This window comes from Ahaetulla prasina, chromosome 10, assembly GCF_028640845.1.
Source record: "Ahaetulla prasina isolate Xishuangbanna chromosome 10, ASM2864084v1, whole genome shotgun sequence".
Lineage (NCBI taxonomy): Eukaryota > Metazoa > Chordata > Lepidosauria > Squamata > Colubridae > Ahaetulla > Ahaetulla prasina.
In genome coordinates this window covers 14,376,265-14,396,231 of record NC_080548.1, presented here as the reverse complement: position 1 = coordinate 14,396,231, position 19,967 = coordinate 14,376,265, and the positions used below count along the sequence as shown (strand labels likewise).

The 19,967-nt window shown below is 44.2% G+C and overlaps 1 protein-coding gene across 2 annotated transcripts in view; it reads right to left on the bottom strand.

Annotated features, from left to right (window-relative positions):
* Positions 1 to 13,402, bottom strand: part of CNKSR1 (connector enhancer of kinase suppressor of Ras 1) — a 39,127-nt gene extending 25,725 nt beyond the window's left edge. For both annotated transcript variants that reach the window (XM_058195130.1, XM_058195131.1), the window contains exons 1-6: positions 13,246 to 13,402; positions 9,637 to 9,794; positions 9,141 to 9,343; positions 7,572 to 7,656; positions 3,564 to 3,605; positions 1,289 to 1,408 (exon numbers count right to left, since the gene is read on the bottom strand). In XM_058195130.1, coding sequence (XP_058051113.1) covers positions 1,289 to 1,408; positions 3,564 to 3,605; positions 7,572 to 7,656; positions 9,141 to 9,343; positions 9,637 to 9,794; positions 13,246 to 13,297 — 660 coding nt within the window. In that variant the 5' untranslated portion in view covers positions 13,298 to 13,402. The remainder of the gene's footprint in view (positions 1 to 1,288; positions 1,409 to 3,563; positions 3,606 to 7,571; positions 7,657 to 9,140; positions 9,344 to 9,636; positions 9,795 to 13,245) is intronic.
* Positions 13,403 to 19,967: the final 6,565 nt, after the last annotated feature.

Here is a 19,967-nt window from a genome sequence, read left to right as displayed (position 1 = left end):
AAAGCGGGGGGAGCGCAAGGGGGTTCATGCGCGTGCGTGCCCACACCCATAATTCAATGTGCCCCGTGCATGGGGTGTGCTCCCCCCCACTCCCCCCGCTTTTGGCATGTGATGGCACAGTGGGCCCGGTAAGCCTGTTTTTCACCCTCACCAGGCTCCAGAGGCTTTCTAGGAGCCTGGGGTGGGCGAAAATGACCTTCCCCATCTCACAGGAGCCCCTCTGGAGGCCAGAAACGATCCATTTCCCGACTTCTGGTGGGACCGGAAGGCCCGAAAATCAGCTGGCTGGCGTGCACATGCACGCTGTAACTGAGCTACGGCAACGCTCGTGTGCCCACAGATATGGTTCCGTGTGCCACCTCTGGCACGCATGCCATAGGTTCACCATCACAGTTATATAGAATTATAATTATATAGAAAAAACTATCCAGGAATGGACAACCCAAAGCTGGGGTATTAATCATGGTTCTTTTTAGCAAAGGACCCTAAAGTAAATGAGGGGATGTCCACAAAGAGATTAGCTGCATAGTTGAGAATGATAGATGTTGGAGTCTGATACAGGTCGAACTTGTGTGATACATGAGGGAAATTCCTGTTCCAACCATAGCGAGATAAGACTGATAAAGAGGCCTTTTTCTAAAATCCCTGGAAGAATGACTCCATAAAGGCATCTATGTAAGTTCTCATGGTATCGATCACATGATGGGACCTGGAACAAGATGTTGGAACAACATGAAGTTCTTCAGGAGGCGCCAACTCTTCTCTCCCTCACTTCATTCTTCATCTGCCCTGGCAATGGTCCTTCAGCATCCTATGTCCCCTGAGCACACGCCAGCTGTTTTGGCTCTTCCTTTCTCTCCTTCTATGTTTTCCACTCTTCGGACATTTTAGACAAAACATCACATTCCCCAAAGATATCTCAGACCTCTCTCTTTGGTGTGGGAGCTTACAAGATTACCAGTGTGGTCCAAACCCTTTTAGAGCTGCAAGGCAAACCTTATTTATCATACAAGATTTGTGTGGAACTGAGTAAATCACATGGAGAGGAAAATATGTGCTATGAGGTCAGAAGACAGTGGGCCTCTGCTCACTAATGGTTTTGATCATGCCCAAAAACCTTCTTAACTGCCACCTTGCTAAGATCCCTAATGAGTCCCCATAACAGAGGAAAGGGATATTTGTAGTCAAGAACTGGCGTAGAATGAATAGGTACAGTATTAAGTTGGCGGACTTTGATTTCAGCTTTTTTTGTCCAGAAGAGCTGTAGTACTGACAGTGCCAGACTCACCAAATTATCTTCTGGACCTGCAGGTTCAAGTTCCACCGTTTCCAAGATGGCTGTTTGATCCAGGAGGTTTGCTGGGCTGCAGTGTAAAATATGCTCACAGATTCCAGAAATGTGTCTTCCCTGCAGAGTAAAAAGGCAAAGTCCCTGGAAAAGCATGGCTTGAATTGCCCTGTACAGTGGCATCCTCAAGAACTCTAAGAACAAGTGAAATCCAAGGAGCCCCAACATATAAACCACGGACCTGTGAAATGAGCTCAGCTACAATTGGGCAAATGCTACTGAGTCAGTGGTGAAATCCTACCGGTTCGCACCGGTTTGGGTGAACCGGTAGTAAAAAAAAGCTACCAGTTGGTCCAAACCAATATTTCCGACAATCAGCTGTGACGCCCAATTTAAAATCGCTAGAAAACAGGAAATCCTGCTTTCTAGTGAATCTAAATCGCGGGGCACAGCTGTTCCCCCCCTCGCTGTTTTACTTACCTTCCCAAGCCTTTTTCCGCACGCAGCGCGCTTTTGGCGTGTACTATACATGCGCATGCATGCAGCGTGCATTTGGTGTGCACTGCATACGTTTGGCACACACCTGCGCATGCATGCGCATGCAGCATGTGTTTGGTGCGCATCGCGCATGCGCAGGTAGCAAACCGGTGGCAAACTGGGGACGATTTCACCACTGTACTGAGTTATTTATATAGACCTTCTGCAGGTCTTTTTAGATCACTTAGGAAACAGTCAAAAGGGAAATCTAACTTATGTAGCAATAAACAATGCTCCCCCACTAAAGATACGGTGATAGTCACCTGCTAGAAGGCTTTGGTTACACCATTTGTGGTTCACAGCAGTCCAATACTGTGTGTGGTTTAAAATTGGCCCCAAATTAAAACCCATTCTACATTCCATCCCATTCTGTGCCTTTGGCGTTGAGTCATGCCGGCCACATGACCACGGAGACGTCTTCGGACAGTGCTGGCTCTTCAGCTTTGAAACGGAGATGAGCACCACCCCCTAGAGTTGGGAACGACTAGCACGTATGTGCGAGGGGAACCTTTACCTTTACCTTTAGTCCTCGGCTTAAGACAACAATTGAGACCAGAAATTCTGTTGCTAAGCAAGACGATCGTTAAGGGAATGATGCTCAATTTTATGACCTTTTTTTTAACCACAACTGTTGAGCGAATCACTGCAGTTGTTAAATGAATCATGCAGTCATTAAGCAAATCTGGCCTCCCCCATTGATATTGTTCTTCAAAAGGCAACCTGGGATGGTCTCAAATGGCAATCGCATGATGCCAAAATGCTTCAATAATACATGCTGGTAGCCAAGTGCTTGAATTCTGATCATGTGATCATGGGGAATGCTGTGACGGTCATAAGTATGAGGACCAGTTGTAAGTCACTTTTTTCAGCGCCCTTGTAACTTCAAATGGTCACTAAACAAGTGATTGTAAGGACCACCTGTATGTAAAGTGATGCCTTTGTATCTTGCTTCACGATGCAGTGTGCATAATCAATGCATCAAATGATAACAGCAATCAACTTCTTATGACACCCCCTTCCATCAGATCAAGAGGTATCCTTTTGGCCCTTATCCTTCAGAATTTGCCCATGCCTGCCAGGGGATGGATGTACGGAAATAAAGTATTTCCAATAGACATCTGGCTGACCAGATGGTCTAGCCTAGAAGTGTAGATTATCCTTGGTCTAATCCTCCAAGTTTCTTTTTTTGTGTGCTAATTGGAGAAGAGGAGGAGTTAGGAAGATACCTGCATCTCCACCACTGACTTTTCAGATGAACCCATTTAAGATTCTGTAAAAGGTAAAGGTAAAGGTTCCCCTTGCAGATATGTGCTAGTCGTTCCCAACTCTAGGGGGCAGTGCTCATCTCCATTTCAAAGCCGAAGAGCCAGCGCTGTCCGAAGACGTCTCCGTGGTCGTGTGGCCGGCATGAATAAACGCCAAAGGCGCACAGAACGCTGTTACCTTCCTACCAAAGGTGGTTCCTATTTTTCTACTTGCATTTTTTACGTGCTTTCGAACTCCCTGGTTGGCAGAAGTTGGAACAAGTAACAGGAGCACACCCCATTACATGGCAGTAGGGATTTGAACAGCTGAAATGCCGACCTTTTGATCAACAAGCTCAGCGTCTTAGCCACTGAGCCACTGGGTCCCTTAAGATTCTGTATATAAGCCAATTATATAGCTATTGACCCATAAAAGGTTGGGGAATCTGTATTTTCAACACTGTGGTGGGGACCCGAATCTTTTCTCTACTTACGATTAGCAAAATTCGGTCCTCTCTTTCAGATACAGTGCACTCCTATAAGGACAAATGCAAAGAAAGGTACCTTAATAGAAGCTAGGGTTGTTGATTCAAACTAGACAACCTTTCTAGTTGAACTAGACAACTTTTCAGCAAGGCCAAAGGTATGATGAATTCACAGAAATTCAGATGTCATTCCAATCCTCCTCTTAATTGGATTCATGGTGATTCCAATTCAGAGTGGCACATGGAATTTGGAGACCCATGCATTGCCCAAAGCTTTAAGGAGAGTCAACCAGGAATGGGGTTTAATCTTAAAATGATCACTTTATCATCTTAAGAACAGGAGGCATGCATCTTATAACTGTGGGAAATATGTATATGAAGTTTTCCACAACTATTTTAATAAAGGATGGTCATAATTCATCAAGATCATCCATGCATAATCTATACCTGGAAGCAACTTATTCATATATATACTGTATATGGATGAGCAGCTCTTAATCTTGTTGTTATTGCTCTCTTTTCCACTTAATGCCTTTATTTAAATAAAGGCAAATAACTCTCAACAACAATCCCACCAGTCAATCATGGAAGATACAGGAAATTCTACAAGGTGCCAACATTTTGGCATCCAGGAGCACCACAAGTTCAAGTTTTAGTTGTTACCTTACTTGTTTTTAAGCCCACTTTTGATCAGCTAATATCACACATTTGAGCAATAAATGCTTGTTCAAAGTAAAAATTTTATACAGAATAACAGAGAAGGAAGGGACCTTAGAGGTCTTCTAATCCAACCCCCTCCTCAAGCAGGAGACCCTATATCATTTCAGGCAAATGGCTGTCCAATCTCTTCTTAAAAAGCTCCAATGATGGAGCACCCACAACTTCTGAAGGCAAACCCTTCCACTGATTAATTGTTCTGTCAGAAAATTTCTCCTTATTTCTAGGTTGGTCTTTTCATTGATTCGTTTCCGTCTATTGCTTCTCTTCCTGCCTTCAGATGCTTTGAAGAATAGGTTGACCCCTTATTTGTGGCAGCCCCTTAGATACTGGAAGACTGCTATTGTGCCACCCCTGTTCTTCTTTTTATTAGACTAGACCAGGGGTCTGCAAACTTGGCTCTTTTATTTTTTATTTATTTATATTTATTTATAATTACATTTCTATACCGCACCATCTCCCGAAGGACTCAGGGCGGTTTACAGCCAATGTTAAAATACCCACACCAATACAAGTTTTGAAGTCCACAAGTTTTAAGACTTGTGGACTTCAACTCTCAGCCAGCTGAACTCTGGGAGTTGAAGTCCACAAGTCTTAAAAGAGCCAAGTTTGCAGACCCCTGGAGTAGAAGTACGCAATAGCCAGTTCTTCACGTTTTAGCCTCCAATCCCCTAATCATCTTTGTTGCTCTTCTTTTTAAGGCAGTGCCCCTCCCATTAACCTTCTTGCTATTTTCTATCCATTTTACAATCTTAACAACACTTACGGAGTCAATTTCCATTATTCCCAGTCAATTTTGCTTGTATCCTTATAATTTATACTGATATTGTTTCCTGATTGCTTATTTGTAGCCTAGAACTATCATTAAGTGTTGTATTATTAAGTGTTAAATTTGTACCCTATACCTATCATTAAGTGCTGTAAGTGTTGTACCTGGATAAAGGTATCTTTTATTTTATGTACACTGAGAGCATATGCACCAAGACAAATTCCTTGTGTGTCCAATCACACTTGGCCAATAAAAATTCTATTCTATTCTATTTCACAATTCTAATAGGGGTTGTATAGCAAGAATCTGAAAGAGGAGGAGGAGGAGTGGGGAGGTGGAGAAGAAGAATGGGAAGAAAAAATTTGAAAGGAAATAACATTGGGAAGAACGTTGGAGCCTGAATGGCTTATTCCCTCAGTATGTTAGTTACCATACTTAACAGCATAAAATTATATAAGATTTCACCTCTTTTTCAGCTCAGAAGTAGAACTAGAAAAAAACTCCCATCAAGTTATTGATAGAGCCAATAATATTAAACAAAAGTTTCCAAACTATGGCAACTTCTAGACATGTAGAAATAGAATAGAATAGAATAGAATAGAATAGAATAGAATAGAATAGAATAGAATAGAATAGAACTTGTCATTTTAAATGTACATTAATCAGCATAGATTAAAATGAAATTTTATTGCATTCAGTTCTCAAAAGATAACCTTTATCCATATCCCTACCCATATGATACAGAGAAATATCACAATCTAGTCCGGATGTATGACGGAGGGGAGGGAGGAGAATCCTGAGAATTTATAAGATGGATGATATAAGAAACAAAGCTGTTACAGACTCTAGTAATCCTGCTATAGATACTTCAAAACCTCCTCCCAGAAGGCAGCAACAGAAACACACCATGAGGTTAGTGGGTGGGGTCTCTAACGATGCTTTGAGCTCTAAGCACATAGTGCTTATAAGCAATATCCTGAATAACGGGAAGCGAACTTCCTATAATCTTCTCTGCTGTCCTTACCACTTTCTGTATGGGCTTTCTATCTGAGGCACTGCCGCCACTAAATCAAACAGCGATGCAGTTTGTTAAAACGCTCTCAATCGTAAAAAGTGGGCCAGGACAGAATGAAAAAGATGTCCTCTCCTCGTCCGATGCAGGCAACGCAAATGCTGGTTTGCATGCTTCACTAAAGGTGACATCTGAGGAGACCAAAATCCATAGATATCAACTCTAGAAATCTCACTAATCTAGAAACTGCCAAGGATGCAGAAGGTGCTGAAACAGAGCAGTAAACAAAACTAGTCGAAAACAAGCTTCCTTTCTAAAGACAGGTAGATACAGAAACTGTGCTTAAAATTCGTACAAAGTTATCTCAAGTTTAATCTCTGCATCTTCAGGTGAAACTGGGCAAGCTTCCTGTTTCTCCCCTCCCCTCCCCCACTGCCCATTTAAAGCTACACATTGTCCTGCATTGGGGCAATTCTTCTGTGCACCCTCCTATCCTTTCTCATGCTTTGGTTGAATGTCATTTCCAGCATAACTATCTTATTGTGAAATCTCCCCAGCAAATTCCACAGATTCCATGCAAGAACAACACATACACACAGAGATATATATATAAGAAAAGCGAGGCGGTAGGAACACCCAATGGATGTTCTTAGAATCACTACTGAAGAACTTACCTTAATTTGTAGTTCTGTCTCCTAAACAGGTTGTAACTCTCAGCCCATTTGTTCGCTTTTAGCAAGAACATCTAACTGAGAACTCCAGCACCGAGCCCTGCCTCCGATCCCAAAGTGTGAGTCACAGGATGACTTCTATAAAAGACAACTGGCCGGTCTCCCCTTCCGACTTTGTTTACTCCTTCTCCTGTTCTTATTCCTCCCACCCTTCCTGGTCAGCTGCCATTTCTGTCAGTTCACTCAAGTTCAGCTTCTCTACTCTCGTTTTCAGTTAGCCAACATTAAATCTCAGGCATGGATCATTTTTCATCACCTCCCAGAATAAATGCCTTTGCCATCTTCTCTAGCTTTCCTATGAACCGGTGGTCATAAGCCAATCACATCTTGCTCAACCATCATTCCCAACAGCACTAGTCAGCTTTCTTAAAGACACCTGGATGTCTCTTTTCCCAAAGAGCATTTAGTTGGGTTCCATCTGTTGATAATTAGGTAATTTTAATATACACTAGGTGGAGGAAATTCTACTGTCCAACAGCTTCCAAGACATGCAACATAATTATTGTTTCCTCTTTCAACACATTTAATCTGTAAGAATACCTACAGGTTATATCCTTACAAATGTTAATATAGTATCTGAATACCATCACAGAATAAAGCAAACTACCCCATTAGCCACACAACGCAGAAATACTTAACCGTCCATACAGTCACAAAATCTACAGAAAATCAGGAAAAATAGATTTTTCTTAAAATGCTCTTGTTCCAACTAATTTGCAGGGTGGGTATAACCCATCTCTGTGCTGTAAAATTCTTCCCTGACCAAAGTGCTACCCACTACTACCTACCTTCTGCACAGTCTCTGCCAGATCACCACAAAGCCAAATGATGTCTCGGCTGGCTGAATAATCATGTAGGTGGGAGAAGAGGTACCTGCAAAAGAAGACTTGTAAGCTCCCGGTTAGATTCTGTTGTACAGGCAAACTACTAGGGGCCAGATGGAGGAAGTGGACATGGCTAAAAGTTCTTCCTGTTTGTGTGGTTGTTTTTTTTTTAAAGCAGGAAGACTTCTGTTCACCTGCACTGATTCACTTCACAGGTTAGCTTAAAACAACTATATTTCTAGGGCACTCAAATTCACAGCAGGCACCCTCATACAGTAAAAACAAAGCAATAACCAGCCTTCTTGACTTAAGTTGAAGTAAACTATGTAAAGTGTACTAAAGGCCAGATGCTAACTTCAATATACAGTATTTTGACAATTTATCAGTGTTTTTCTACCAGTGCCAGACAGGTGTAGGTAGGAAGGTAGGTAGGTAGGTAGGTAGGTAGGTAGGAAGGAAGGAAGGAAGGAAGGAAGGAAGGAAGGAAGGAAGGAAGGAAGGAAGAAAGAAGGAAAGAGAGAGGAAGGAGGGAGGGAGGGAGGGAGGAAGGAAGGAAAGGAAGGAAAGGAAGAAGGAAAGGAAGAATGGGAGGGAGCGAGGGAGGAGGAAGGAAGGATGGGAGGAGGAGGAAGGAAAAAGAAAGGAAGGAGGAGGAGGGAGGAAGGAAGGAAGGAAGAAGGAAGGAAGGATGGGAGGGAGGGAGGGAGGATGGAAGGGAGGGGAGAGAGGGAAGGAGGGAGGGAGGGAGGAAGGAAGGAAGGAAGGAAGGGAGAAGGAAGGAAGAATGGGAGGGAGGGAGGGAGGAGGAAGGAAGGATGGGAGGGAGGAGGAAGGAAAAAGAAAGAGGAAGGAGGGAGGGAGGGAGGAAGGAAGGAAGAAGGAAGGAAGGATGGGAGGGAGGGAGGGAGGAAGGAAGGAAAAAAAGAAAAAGAAAAAGAAAGACGGAGGGAGGGAGGGAGGGAGGGAGGAAGAAAGGAAGGAAGGAAGGGAAGGATGGGAGGGAGGGAAGGAGAGAGGGAGAGAGGGAGGGAGGGAGAGAGGGAGGAAGAATTGGTGAACTCGATTGGGTTCACATGAAACCACTTTTAATCCGATTCTCTTCGGATGTTTTGAAATATGATTGGACGTTCATATTTGCAATCCAAGCTGCAGGTTGGGAAAGGTTTTTCCAATCCGTAATTTATCTCGGGAGGGGAGATAACTGCTTTTTTCTTGAAAAGGATCTACAGAGGTACATGTCAGTTAACGGGCGGGGTTTACAAAAAACAAAGGTCAGAGCCATAGCTAAAAATTGACAGAGCCATCCGATCGCTCTTTCTCTGGCATCCCACCTCGGCCTCTCTGTTGCATATCTCTCCCACCCACTGGACAAGAGGCTAAAGCAAACTGCACTTTCAAGAAGTGGACTGCGATTGTTTATTGAGGGCAGCAGGAAATTATGAGCAACCACATGCTGCCCTCCCATGTTTTATCAAGATGAGAGCAGCCCTGGATAGCACACCCTTCCCAACATCAAAGCAAGTAAGTAAGTACCTGTTCAGCCATAAAAAGAGGCCTTTAGCAGCACTGATCAGCTCCACCACAGATGCCAGGAGATCCAAGCTGGACTTTTCGGTTGTCGCTCCGTGATAAGTGCTCACTTTCCTGCGACTCAGAATGCAGACTTCGATCGTCCGAATGATCCCTTGCAGCTTCTCGGCAAGGGTCCTCAGGTTGGAGGTGGTGAGCTCATAGTTCTAGAGAGAGGAGTACAGGCCCAGATCAGTAGTGGGTTTCAAATACCGGCACTACCGGTTCACTATTGGTAGTGAGCACACGGCGCTTCTGCGCAAGCGCAGAGTGTTTTTGATGACATCTGGGTGGGTGGACGGAGCCTCCTGACGATGCTACCAGTTCGTCCGAACCAGGATGAACCAGGAGCAACCCACCACTGGTTCAGATATTCTGTAAGGAAAGCAACCCTTTCTCTACCAAAGCTATCGGCTGTCCATTGAGGGTTTGCCAGAATTTGTTTTCCGCAGGCACCCACCAAAACACAAAGCTGCTCCACAGCTTCCAGGAGGAGCTCCTGGTGGCCGATGCAGCTCACGCCCAGATTCTCCAAATCCCGATAGGATAACCGGAGCAGCCTCTTCCCGGTCAACTCCCACGCCTCCACTGGGTAACCTTGTAATGCTGGATCCAAACCTAAACAGAGGAAGCAAAGCAAAGCAAGTGGTTTCCTGGATTTCAACAAACCGGTCCAAACCCTTTGAGAAGAACCATAGTTTAGATCTGGGGTTGCCAAGGTTGGAGACCCTTGGCTTAGGTCATCACACTCACCTTGCCTCAAAAGGAGGCCAGCTCAATCCCTGCAGTAACAGGTGGCTCTCAACTTACAACCACAATTGAGCCAAAAATTTCATTGCTAAGCAAGACCGTTGTTAAGCGAGTTGGGTCTCATCTTACAACCTTTTTGCCAAAGTTGTTAACTGCAGTTAAGTGAATCATGCAGTTGTTAAGTGAACCTAGCTTCCCCCCCCCCCAACTGACTTTGGTTGTCAGAAGCCAGCTGGGAAGGTTACAAATGGTGATCACATGACCCCAGGACAGTACAACTGTCATAAATACATGCCAGTTGCCAAGCAACGACATTTTGATCACATGACCGTGAAGATGCTACAACGGTCGTAAATGTGAAAACTGGTGATAAGTCACATCTTTCAGTGCCTTTGTGACTTCAAACAGCCACTAATCAAATACTGTAAGCAGAGGACTACCTGTACTATTTCCCCCTTTCTCTTTAAATGTTATTTCTCAGTTTAAAAATTGCTTGGGGTTGTTTTAAGGCCATCATTGCTTCTACTTGCCCCACCAAATCTAGCAGAGAGGACCTGATGGGAATGACAGGAATCAGGCTGAGAATAGGAATAGGAATAGGAATAGGAATATTTGCCAAATGTGATAGGTCATACAAGGAATTTGTCTCCGGTACATAAGCTCTCTGTGTACACACATACAACAACAAAGTGATAGGTCATAGCTCATAAATCATAGTTTACAATCATTAATCATAAGATACAAGCAACAAGTGATAAATCATAAGATATCAATAAAAGATAGGAGAGATGAGAAAAGATGAGAAATGAGAAGATGAGAAAGTTGAGAAGATGAGAAGGCTAATAGCAATACAGCCTACTACACAGGTAAATGTAGTAGGGTGTATTAGGGTAGATCCAAAGGACCTTACATTGATCACCCCACTGGTACTGTCTTCAGTTAGGATTGAAACACATAGAACAGAATAGAATAACAGAGTTGGAAGGGACCTTAGGCAGGAAACCCTACACCATTTCAGAGAAATGATTGTCCAATCTCTTCTTAAAAGCTTCCAGCGTTGGAGCATTCACAACTTCTGAAGGCAAGTTGTTGAACCCCTTTCTTTGGCTGCTACCATTATTTGTCATTTCTATACTAGAAAATGTCAATAGACTACTCAGAAATGTTCACAGGGCGTGTGGTCAAAAATGTTAAGATAATTGCCATGATGTTGAATTTAAAGCTCCCATTTATGCGTCCCCATAAAAACTTTTGATTGTACTCTCAAGGTAGCCATCTTGGCTTTTTTGACCATACCCCGCAGACACTGGCATCACCTGAAAGACAATTAGCAAGCCCCTGAGCCAAACTCTAACAGCTCCACAAAGGTCTGATTCATTGCTCAGCATCAATATCGATTAGATCAGGGTTTCCCAAAATTGGTGGCTTTAAGACCTGTGCTGGTTAGGGAATTCTGGGAGTTGAAGTCCACAGGTCTTAAAGTTGCCAACCTTGGAAAATCTTGCATTAGACTGATGGACGGAATAAGAACAACATTTTTTCAGAGGCAGTTTTCATTCTATATCATTCATTAGCCAAGGCAATGAGATCCTTTTTAATCATTGTTTCTGCTCTATTTGAATGCATTTCATGCAGATTTAATAACATTTGCAGTTTTAAATTAGCGGAGTTTGTGCCTGTGCCATGGGAAGGGTGGGGCAGAACGAGCTTTTTCCCTTGAAAGACAGCAAAGAATGACTGGCAATAAATAACAGTATGATGAAAGTGTCAGAAGATAATGTAATGTGGCAGATGACATATAATAGCCATCTAAGCAAAGTACTAAATGCATACACACACATACTGCATATACATACCCCCAGGTGTTATGTTTATATCCATCCTCTGAATGCTCAAGGGACTTTTATTTTACCTTCCCAACAACTGGTGTAAGTTAAGAGGTGCCAAGCGCTGAGTCTCCTCAGTCCTAATTCACTGTTATAAGGGTGGGGTAGGGGAGGATATAATACCTTGGTCCTCATAATAATATCTAAGAGAGCAAGCATCAGCAATCCGCCCAGCCCATTCAGAGCTGCACATGTTCTGTTAAATCTAATCTAATCCTCTTTCAGATTTAAAGTTATGCCTTCCAAGAAAGTTAATTTCAAAGGATCTGCCCTAAGTTTCTTGAGAGAGCGGGGGAGAAGGAGAGACAGGGAGAGACACAGAGAGAGAGAGAGAGAGAGAAAGAGAGAGAAAGAGAGGGAGAAAGAGAGAGTGGGGGAGAGAAAGAAAGCGAGAGAGAGAGAGAGAGAGAGAGAGAGGGGAGAGGAGAGAAAGGAGAGAAAGAGAAAGAAATAAAAGAGAGAGAGAGAGAGAAAGAGAGAGAGAGAGGGAAGAGGAGAGAAAGAAAGAAAGAGGGGAGGGAGAGAGAGAGAAAGGAGAGAGAGAAGAGAAAGAAAGAGAGAGAGAGAGAGAGAGAGAAAGAAAGAGAGGAGAGAGAAAGAAGAGAGAAAGAGAGGGGAGAGGAGAAGGAAAGGAGAGAAAGAAAGAAAGAAAGACAGAGAGAGAAAGAAAGAGAGGGGGGAGGGAGAGGAAAAGGGAGAGAAAGAGAGAAAGAAAGAGAGAGAAAGAGAAAGAAAGAGAAAGAGAGAGAAAGAGAAAGAGAGAGAAAGAGAAAGAAAGAGAAAGAAAGCGGGAGAGGGGGAGAGGGAGAGAAAGAAAGAGAGAGAGAGGGAGAGAGAAAGAAAGAAAAAGAGAGAGGGAGAGAAAGAAAGAAAGAAAGAGAGAGAGAAATAGAGAGGGAGGAGAGGGAGACAACCACTGTGAAAAGAGAGGTGAGGGTTTGTCACACACACACACACACACCCCAAATTATCGGCTAAAGCGCCTCTTCCCCAGCCCGCACCGCACCACTTACCTGAAGCGACCCACTTGCCTTTGGACACGAACCTGCCTCCCTTCCCGAACCCAGCTGGGCAGGACCAACCTCGCCCTTGGCAGGGGCACCTGACCCCGGTTGCCGTCTGGGCCCTGGCAGGTGGGCTCCCCTCCCCTGGGGCCGCCGGGGCTTAGCCTCAGAAGGGGCGGAGCGAACCTCATCGAAACACACCTTTGGGGGGGGAGGAGGGAGGGAGCCCTAACCCAAGGGTCTCCAACCTGGGCAACTTTAAGACTTGGGGACTTCAACTCCCAGAATTCCTCAGCCAGCAAAGCTGGCTGAGGAATTCTGGGAGTTGGAGTCCCCAAGTCTTAAAGTTGCCCAGGTTGGAGACCCCTGCCCTAACCCACCCTGCCGAGACCGCCACGCTTCTGCCGCCGCTGCCTCTTCCAACCCTACCTCGGATCCAAGCCAGCACCGTCTGGCAAGTCCAGAGAGAGACGGGCTCCATACTCGGGCCCCGGGCTCGGCCCCTCCCTGCGGGGCCCCTTCTGTTCCGGGCAGAGGCTTCCGCGTTGGGAGAGAATCGGGGCGAGCGCCCGAGACGAACCTGCACGTTCCAACAGGTAGTTCGTCAGCCGGCCGGCTGGTTGGCTCAACCTTCTGTCAATCACGGGGAACACCCGCCCACTTCTCTCGCTCTTGAAAGGGAGAGTTTTTTTAAAAAAAAGCTGGACTTGAAATTATTTAGTTTTGTGGGGAGGGGGTTGCCCACTTTATATGACGCCCCCCCCACTTCGCCAGCACTCAATTGCGGATAATTTCAGGCCACTCAGGTCATGCTCCTTCTCTATTTTCCAAACAGCATGACCCCCTCCCCAACATACACACACACACACAGCCCTCTGCACGCACCTTAACAGTAATGGAGTTGGAAGGGACCTTGGAGGTCATCTAGTCCAGGGGTGGCCAACCTTTCACACCTCAGGGACCACTAAATTCATAATTTTAAATCCCGCGGACCACTAATATGATTTTTTTTAAAAGATAAACAGTATCTTTAAAGGTAAAGGTAAAGGTTCCCCTCGCACATACATGCTAGTCGTTCCCGACTCTAGAGGGCGGTGCTCATCTCCGTTTCAAAGCCGAAGAGCCAGCGCTGTCCAAAGACGTCTCCTGGTCCTGTGGCCGGCATGACTCAATGCCAAAGGCGCAGGGAACGCTGTTACCTTCCCACCAAAGGTGGTCCCTATTTTTCTACTTGCATTTTTTACGTGCTTTCCAACTGCTAGGTTGGCAGAAGCTGGGACAAGTAACAGGAGCTCATCCTGTTACGCGGCACTAGGGATTCGAACTGCTGAACTGCTGACCTTTCGATCGACAAGCTCAGTGTCTTACCCACTAAGCCAGGGGTCTCTAACCTTGGTAACTTTAAGACTTGTGGACTTCAATTCCCAGAATCAGCAAAGCTGGCTGAGGAACTCTGGAAGTTGAAGTCCACAAGTCTTAAAGTTGCCAAGGTTGGAGACTCCTGCATTAAGACACCGCATCCCAAATAGTATTTAGTGCAATATAAAAAATGCAACTAATTTTTCTGCCGACCACCAACATTTTTTCGCGGTCCATGGACCACTGGTTAGTGACTGCTGATCAAGTCCAACCTCCTGCTCACGCAGGAGACTTGCTGGGTTACAGTCGGAGGGGGGGGGGGGAGCCAAGACGCTCAACTTCCACTGGCTGCCATAAAGGATCAGGGTTGAAGGTTCGGGCAACCACAGGCGGCAATCCTAAATACACTTCGAAAGGGAGAAAAATTCCATGGCTGGGAGCTGAAAGGTGCTTCTGGAATTGTCCGGGACAGGCAGGGGTGGTGGTGGGAGTCTCTTGGCCTCCTTCCGATTCAGATCTTCCGCAATAATCAAGACAGTTTTCATTACATCTTCCCAAGAGTTGAGCTTTTAGTAAACCTGGGCTAGTTCTGCAGCCAGAAGTGATAGAATTGGTCTGCTTATATTTTCCTTTCCAAAAATAAAAAAAAATCATTCATTCATACATGCCTGCATGCATACATACATACAGAGAGGATTATACAAATTGTAAATAATTATGTATGTGTAAATATGCACATGTTCCTATAATTCCAAAAAAATCCAATGATGTGCATCCTGTTGCAAAATGTGATCTAAAGCCTAAAAGAAGATTTTGATGCCCTATAAAAAGGAACTTCCTTTCCTTCCTCAAATCAATCAATCAATCACTCACTCCCAAACCTCAGGGGAAGAAACAATAATCCAGATGATTCCAGTTGGTCAGTCCCTTCCAGGTAGGTCAGATGAGGAAACTGGCTCTTCCAAATTTGACTACTAGGCTAATAGTAACAGAATCTTGAAAGCCTGGCTGTGTGTTTTCGTTCTCTCCCTCTAATCTCCTGGAGAATGAGGGTGGAGCCAATCTTGAGTTCCTTCCTAGTGTTGGATTTGTTTCCCAGGATTAGAACATGTTTTTATACGTGTTGTTGCAACCACCTCTGTTTAATTTCTCTCCAAGGTCATCTGTGGCATCTCTGCACATCTGCTGACGTCCTCATTCCTTCTCTGGGATTGGGTTGCAAAATAATTGAGATAAACAAAGAGAGCCAAGCTGGTGTAAAGTAGTGGTTTAAGGCAGGGGTCGCCAACCTTGGCCGCTTTGTGGACCTCAACTCCCAGAGTTCCTCAACCAGCAAAGCGGTTGTCTTAAAGTGGCCAAGGTTGGAGATCCTTGCAGCAAAGCTGGCTGAGGAACTCTGGGAGTTGGAGTCCACAAGTCATAAAGTGGCCAAGGTTGGAGACCCCCTGGTTTAAGGCACTGGTCTAGAAACTGGGAAACCGTGAGTTCTAGTCCCAGCTTAGGTAAAAAGCCAGCTGGGTAACCATGGGCCAGTCCCTCTTTCTCAGCCCTGGCAAGTAGGGAATGGCAAAACCACTTCTGAAATCTTGCCATGAAAAGTGCAGGGATTTGTCTCTCTAGGCAGTCATCAGAAGTTAACACTGACTTGAAATATAAATCAATGCGCCTCTGGATTTCTACAGACCCAGATTTGGTGGCTTTTCTCTTGTAGGAAGTTAGCACCTACCACTCTCCTAGGAAAATGAGATATTTTAGAAAATATTAAAAGGGCAGAATATTTCTCCTAAAAGGGAGGCAGAAACTCACCCACCCACCCCTTTGTCAATGGGCCATTAAGGTTTGAGCCAGTCTATTCTACATAACAAAGATCTACCTCCTTCAGGCAGAGCCATAGTAGGAATTGCCCAAAGCCCTTTCATTACATCACCACCCAGCAAGGCTCAACCAAGCCTGGGACACAGACAACCTACATCTGTGACTGCAAATAGGATGACCACCTCTGCTCTGAATCATTTATGGCATCCTCCCAATGAAGTGAGTAGAGAAACAAGAATGAACATGATGCTGATTTTCCATGCAGCTCTGAATTCAATACATATACCAAGACTCCTGTACAAACATATGCATTACTTGGAAGAAGTGTCCATCTGGGTTCAGTTCCAAGTGGGGAGAAAGACACTGGAAACATGGAAACTGCTTGGAAAGATGGTTTAATGGTAAACAGGACCACATGGGTTTTTTGGGTCTGGGGCAAAAGGAGCACATGGGTGAGAGGGAGAGAGAGGCTTTGAATTTGAGCTTCCTGTTCCTATGGCAAGCTATTGGTGCTGTAGGAGTCATAGCTATCCGTGTAGGTTTTCTGAGTCAAGCTTGGTTGAATCTTGCTGGGTGATGATATAATGAATGGGCTTTGGGCAATTCCTATTATGGTTTAATGGCTTTATTCTGGTTTGGATCTTGAGTGAGGGCTAATCCTATCATGTCCTGAGGGCCATGTCTTTTGTGTTGTAGATAAGCTGGCCCAGCTTTTGTCTTGTAGATAGGTTAGCATCAAAATATCTGCTAGGGGGAGCAGGGAGCTGAGTCTCTGCGTTTATGTCTTTAGAAACATATTTCTCCTTTAGGGAAAATATAATATAATATATAATATAAAATATAATATTCTGCCTTTAATATTTCCTAGAATATTTCATTTTCCTCAGAGAGGGGTGGGTGCTAACTTTCTACAGTATGATCACTATAAAATTCATTTAAAAAAAAGATAAAAGTACAATTTGTGATATGTGATAGCCATTTGCACCCTTCCCTTCTGACAAGCAAAGTCAAAGGGAGAAACTGGATTGACTTACTGTGTGATTTACTGAACAACTCTAGGGATTCGTTTCACAACTGTGGCAGAAAAGGTGATCAAATTAGGCATGACTCACTTCACAATCACCTTGCTTAGCAACAGAACAATTAACCAGTGGAACAACTTGCCTCCAGAAGTTGTGAATACTCCAACACTGGAAGTTTTTAAAAAGAGATTGGACAACCATTTGTCTGAAGTGGTATAGGCTGGATTTCCTGCCTGAGCAGGGGTTGGGCTAGAAGATCTCCAAGGTCCCTTCTAACTCCGTTATTCTATTCCCATGATGGTGAACCTATGGCACGTATGCTACAGCTGGCACGCGGAGCCATATCTGTGGGCACGGGAGTGTTGCCCTAGCTCAGCTCCAGTGTGCATGTACGCGCCAGTCAGCTGATTTTTGGGCTTTCCTGTCCCACTGGAAGTCAGGAAACAGGTCGTTTCCAGCCTCCAGAGGGCCTTGGGGCGGGGGGAGACCACTTTTACCCTCCCCAGGCTCCAAGAAAGCCTCTGGAGAAAAATGGGCCTACTGGGCCCACCGGTAACCTTTTTGCCATTGCGTGCCAAAAGCGGGGGGAGTGCAGGGCGCGGGGGGGCATTGAATTATGGGTGTGGGCGCACGCGCGCTTGACCCCCGTGCTTTCCCTGCTTTTGGCACCCGATGGCAAAAAGGTTAGCCATCACTGTTCTGTTCTATTCTATAAATTATGATCCCCATTGCGGTCATAAGCCGAGGATTACCTGTACAACCTCCAAGTCAAAAGGAAAGTATGAACAGGGTTAGCAAGTATTGTTCCGGAGAACAAACAAGAATTCTGCATTCCAGAACACTCACATCGCAGTACAGAGATTATAGTATTCCATGATGATGCATCATTGTCCAGGCACAACAATGTTGGGGCTTTAGTCACTCTCATGGAAACTCATGAGTCTGATAGGAGGAGATCCTGCGCAACTCCCTTCTCAAAGCTTCAGGCACGCACATGTTAATACGTTTAAGAGAAAAATATTTGCACACCATCAATAGCCGAAGCCAATATAAATATTTATAGTCCTGTCGGGACTACAGCTTTCAGAATGACTGACCAAGCATTGGCTCTGTGACATAGTCATGAAAAACAGAGTATTGTGCATGGGAAATGCTGATGTGAAAGTTAACCACCACAAGGGGGAAACAGAAAAAGCAGAAAAGAATGCAACATCTAACCCATGCATAATCATTTCTGCTGGGTCACAGATCTGTTACTGGACAATGGTGGAATCTTTGTGCACATTTTAGAAATACAGAAATTTATACAGGTAGTCCTCAACTTCAAACCACAATTCAAACCACAATTCAGCCCAAAATTAATGTTGCTAAGTGAAACATTTGTTAAATGAGTTTTGCCCCATTTTATGACTTTTCTTGCCACATTTGTTAAGGGAATCCCTGCAGTTGTTAAATTAGTAACACCATTGTTAAGTGAATCTGGTTACCCCTTTGACTTTGCTTGTCAAAAGATTGCAAAAAGTGATCACATGATCCCTGGACACTGCAACTGTCATAAATACCCGTATTTTTCGAAGTATAAGACGTACCTTTTCCCCCAAAAAAGACGGTTAAAATCTGGGTGCATCTTATACTCTGAATGTAGCCCCGCCCAGCCACTCAAACGGAAATTTCAGAGGCTGAAAAAAGAAATGAAACTTCAGAAAAAAAGCCCCCAAACAGAGCTTCAGGAAAAAAAGCCTCCGAAACAGAGCTTCCCAAAAAAGCTTTTTTTGAAGCTCTGTTTCGGAGGCTTTCAGAAGCAGAAAAAAAAGTTTTTTCAGAAACCAAGTTTCAGAAGTTTCAGAGGCTGAAAAAAAAGCAAGGCACAGAGCTCACAACCAAGGAATCTGTTGCTAAAATTCACCTCTGGGAACAGCTGACTGGGGGTATTCTGGGAGGCCCATCCACCTGCCAATCAGCTTTTTTCTTATTTTCCTCTCCAAAAACTAAGGTGCGACTTATACTCCAAAAAATACGATATGAGTCAAGTTGTCAAGCATCCAAATATAAATCACGATGCTGCAGTGGTCATAAGTGTGAAAAATGGTCACTTTTTTCAGTGCTGCTGTAATTTCGAACAAGTCATTAAGCAAACTGTTGTAAGTTGAGGATAACCTGCATAGCCATTTCTAGAAATTTCTATGCAGTTTCAGCTCCTTCCTCAAATAGCATCCTTTACGGTTAATTTAGACCCCAAAGACAAAAATTCTGACTTTCCTATTAGTTTTTAACTTTGGATTCATACAACACATTTAATGCTGTTGTTGCATTAATTCATGTCTGAGGATTATGTCCAACACTGAACCCTGAAGAAACCTGAGGCGCTTTGTACAATATTATAAGCCACTAAAAACAAATTAATAAAAACTAATTGAGCTTTGCCGTTTTAATTATTTAACTGAGTTAGATGGGCGGGGTTGAGAAGGACAACATTCCATGCTCTCTCCTATATACCTAGATCGGACCAGGCTGCCTTCACGCTTGGGGCAATGTCTCTCTGTAATTTCAAATTACACCCATTTATTAACGGCATATTTTTACAACTCCAGGAAGTTTGTGCCCAAGCTCAGCTAACAAAGTGCGCCACAGCAAGTGCCAACAACTTGGAGAGTCACAAAATTGGGAAAGGAACAGTTTGGGAAAGTGATTGTTTTGGACCAGAATTCACACAGATACATACAGGGGTGGGCTTCAAAATTTTTAGCAAGAAAAACCTGAGCTGTTCCTACTGGGTATCCTACCAGAGAAAATTAGTAAAGAAAATGTATATTTGATTATACACATAATAACTGCAGCAAGAATAGTATTTGCACAAAGATGGAAAGCAGAGAAAATCCCTTTAGAAGGGGAAGTAATTAGAAAAATTTTGGACTGTGCAGAGATGAATAAAGGTAAAGGTTCCCCTCCCATGTA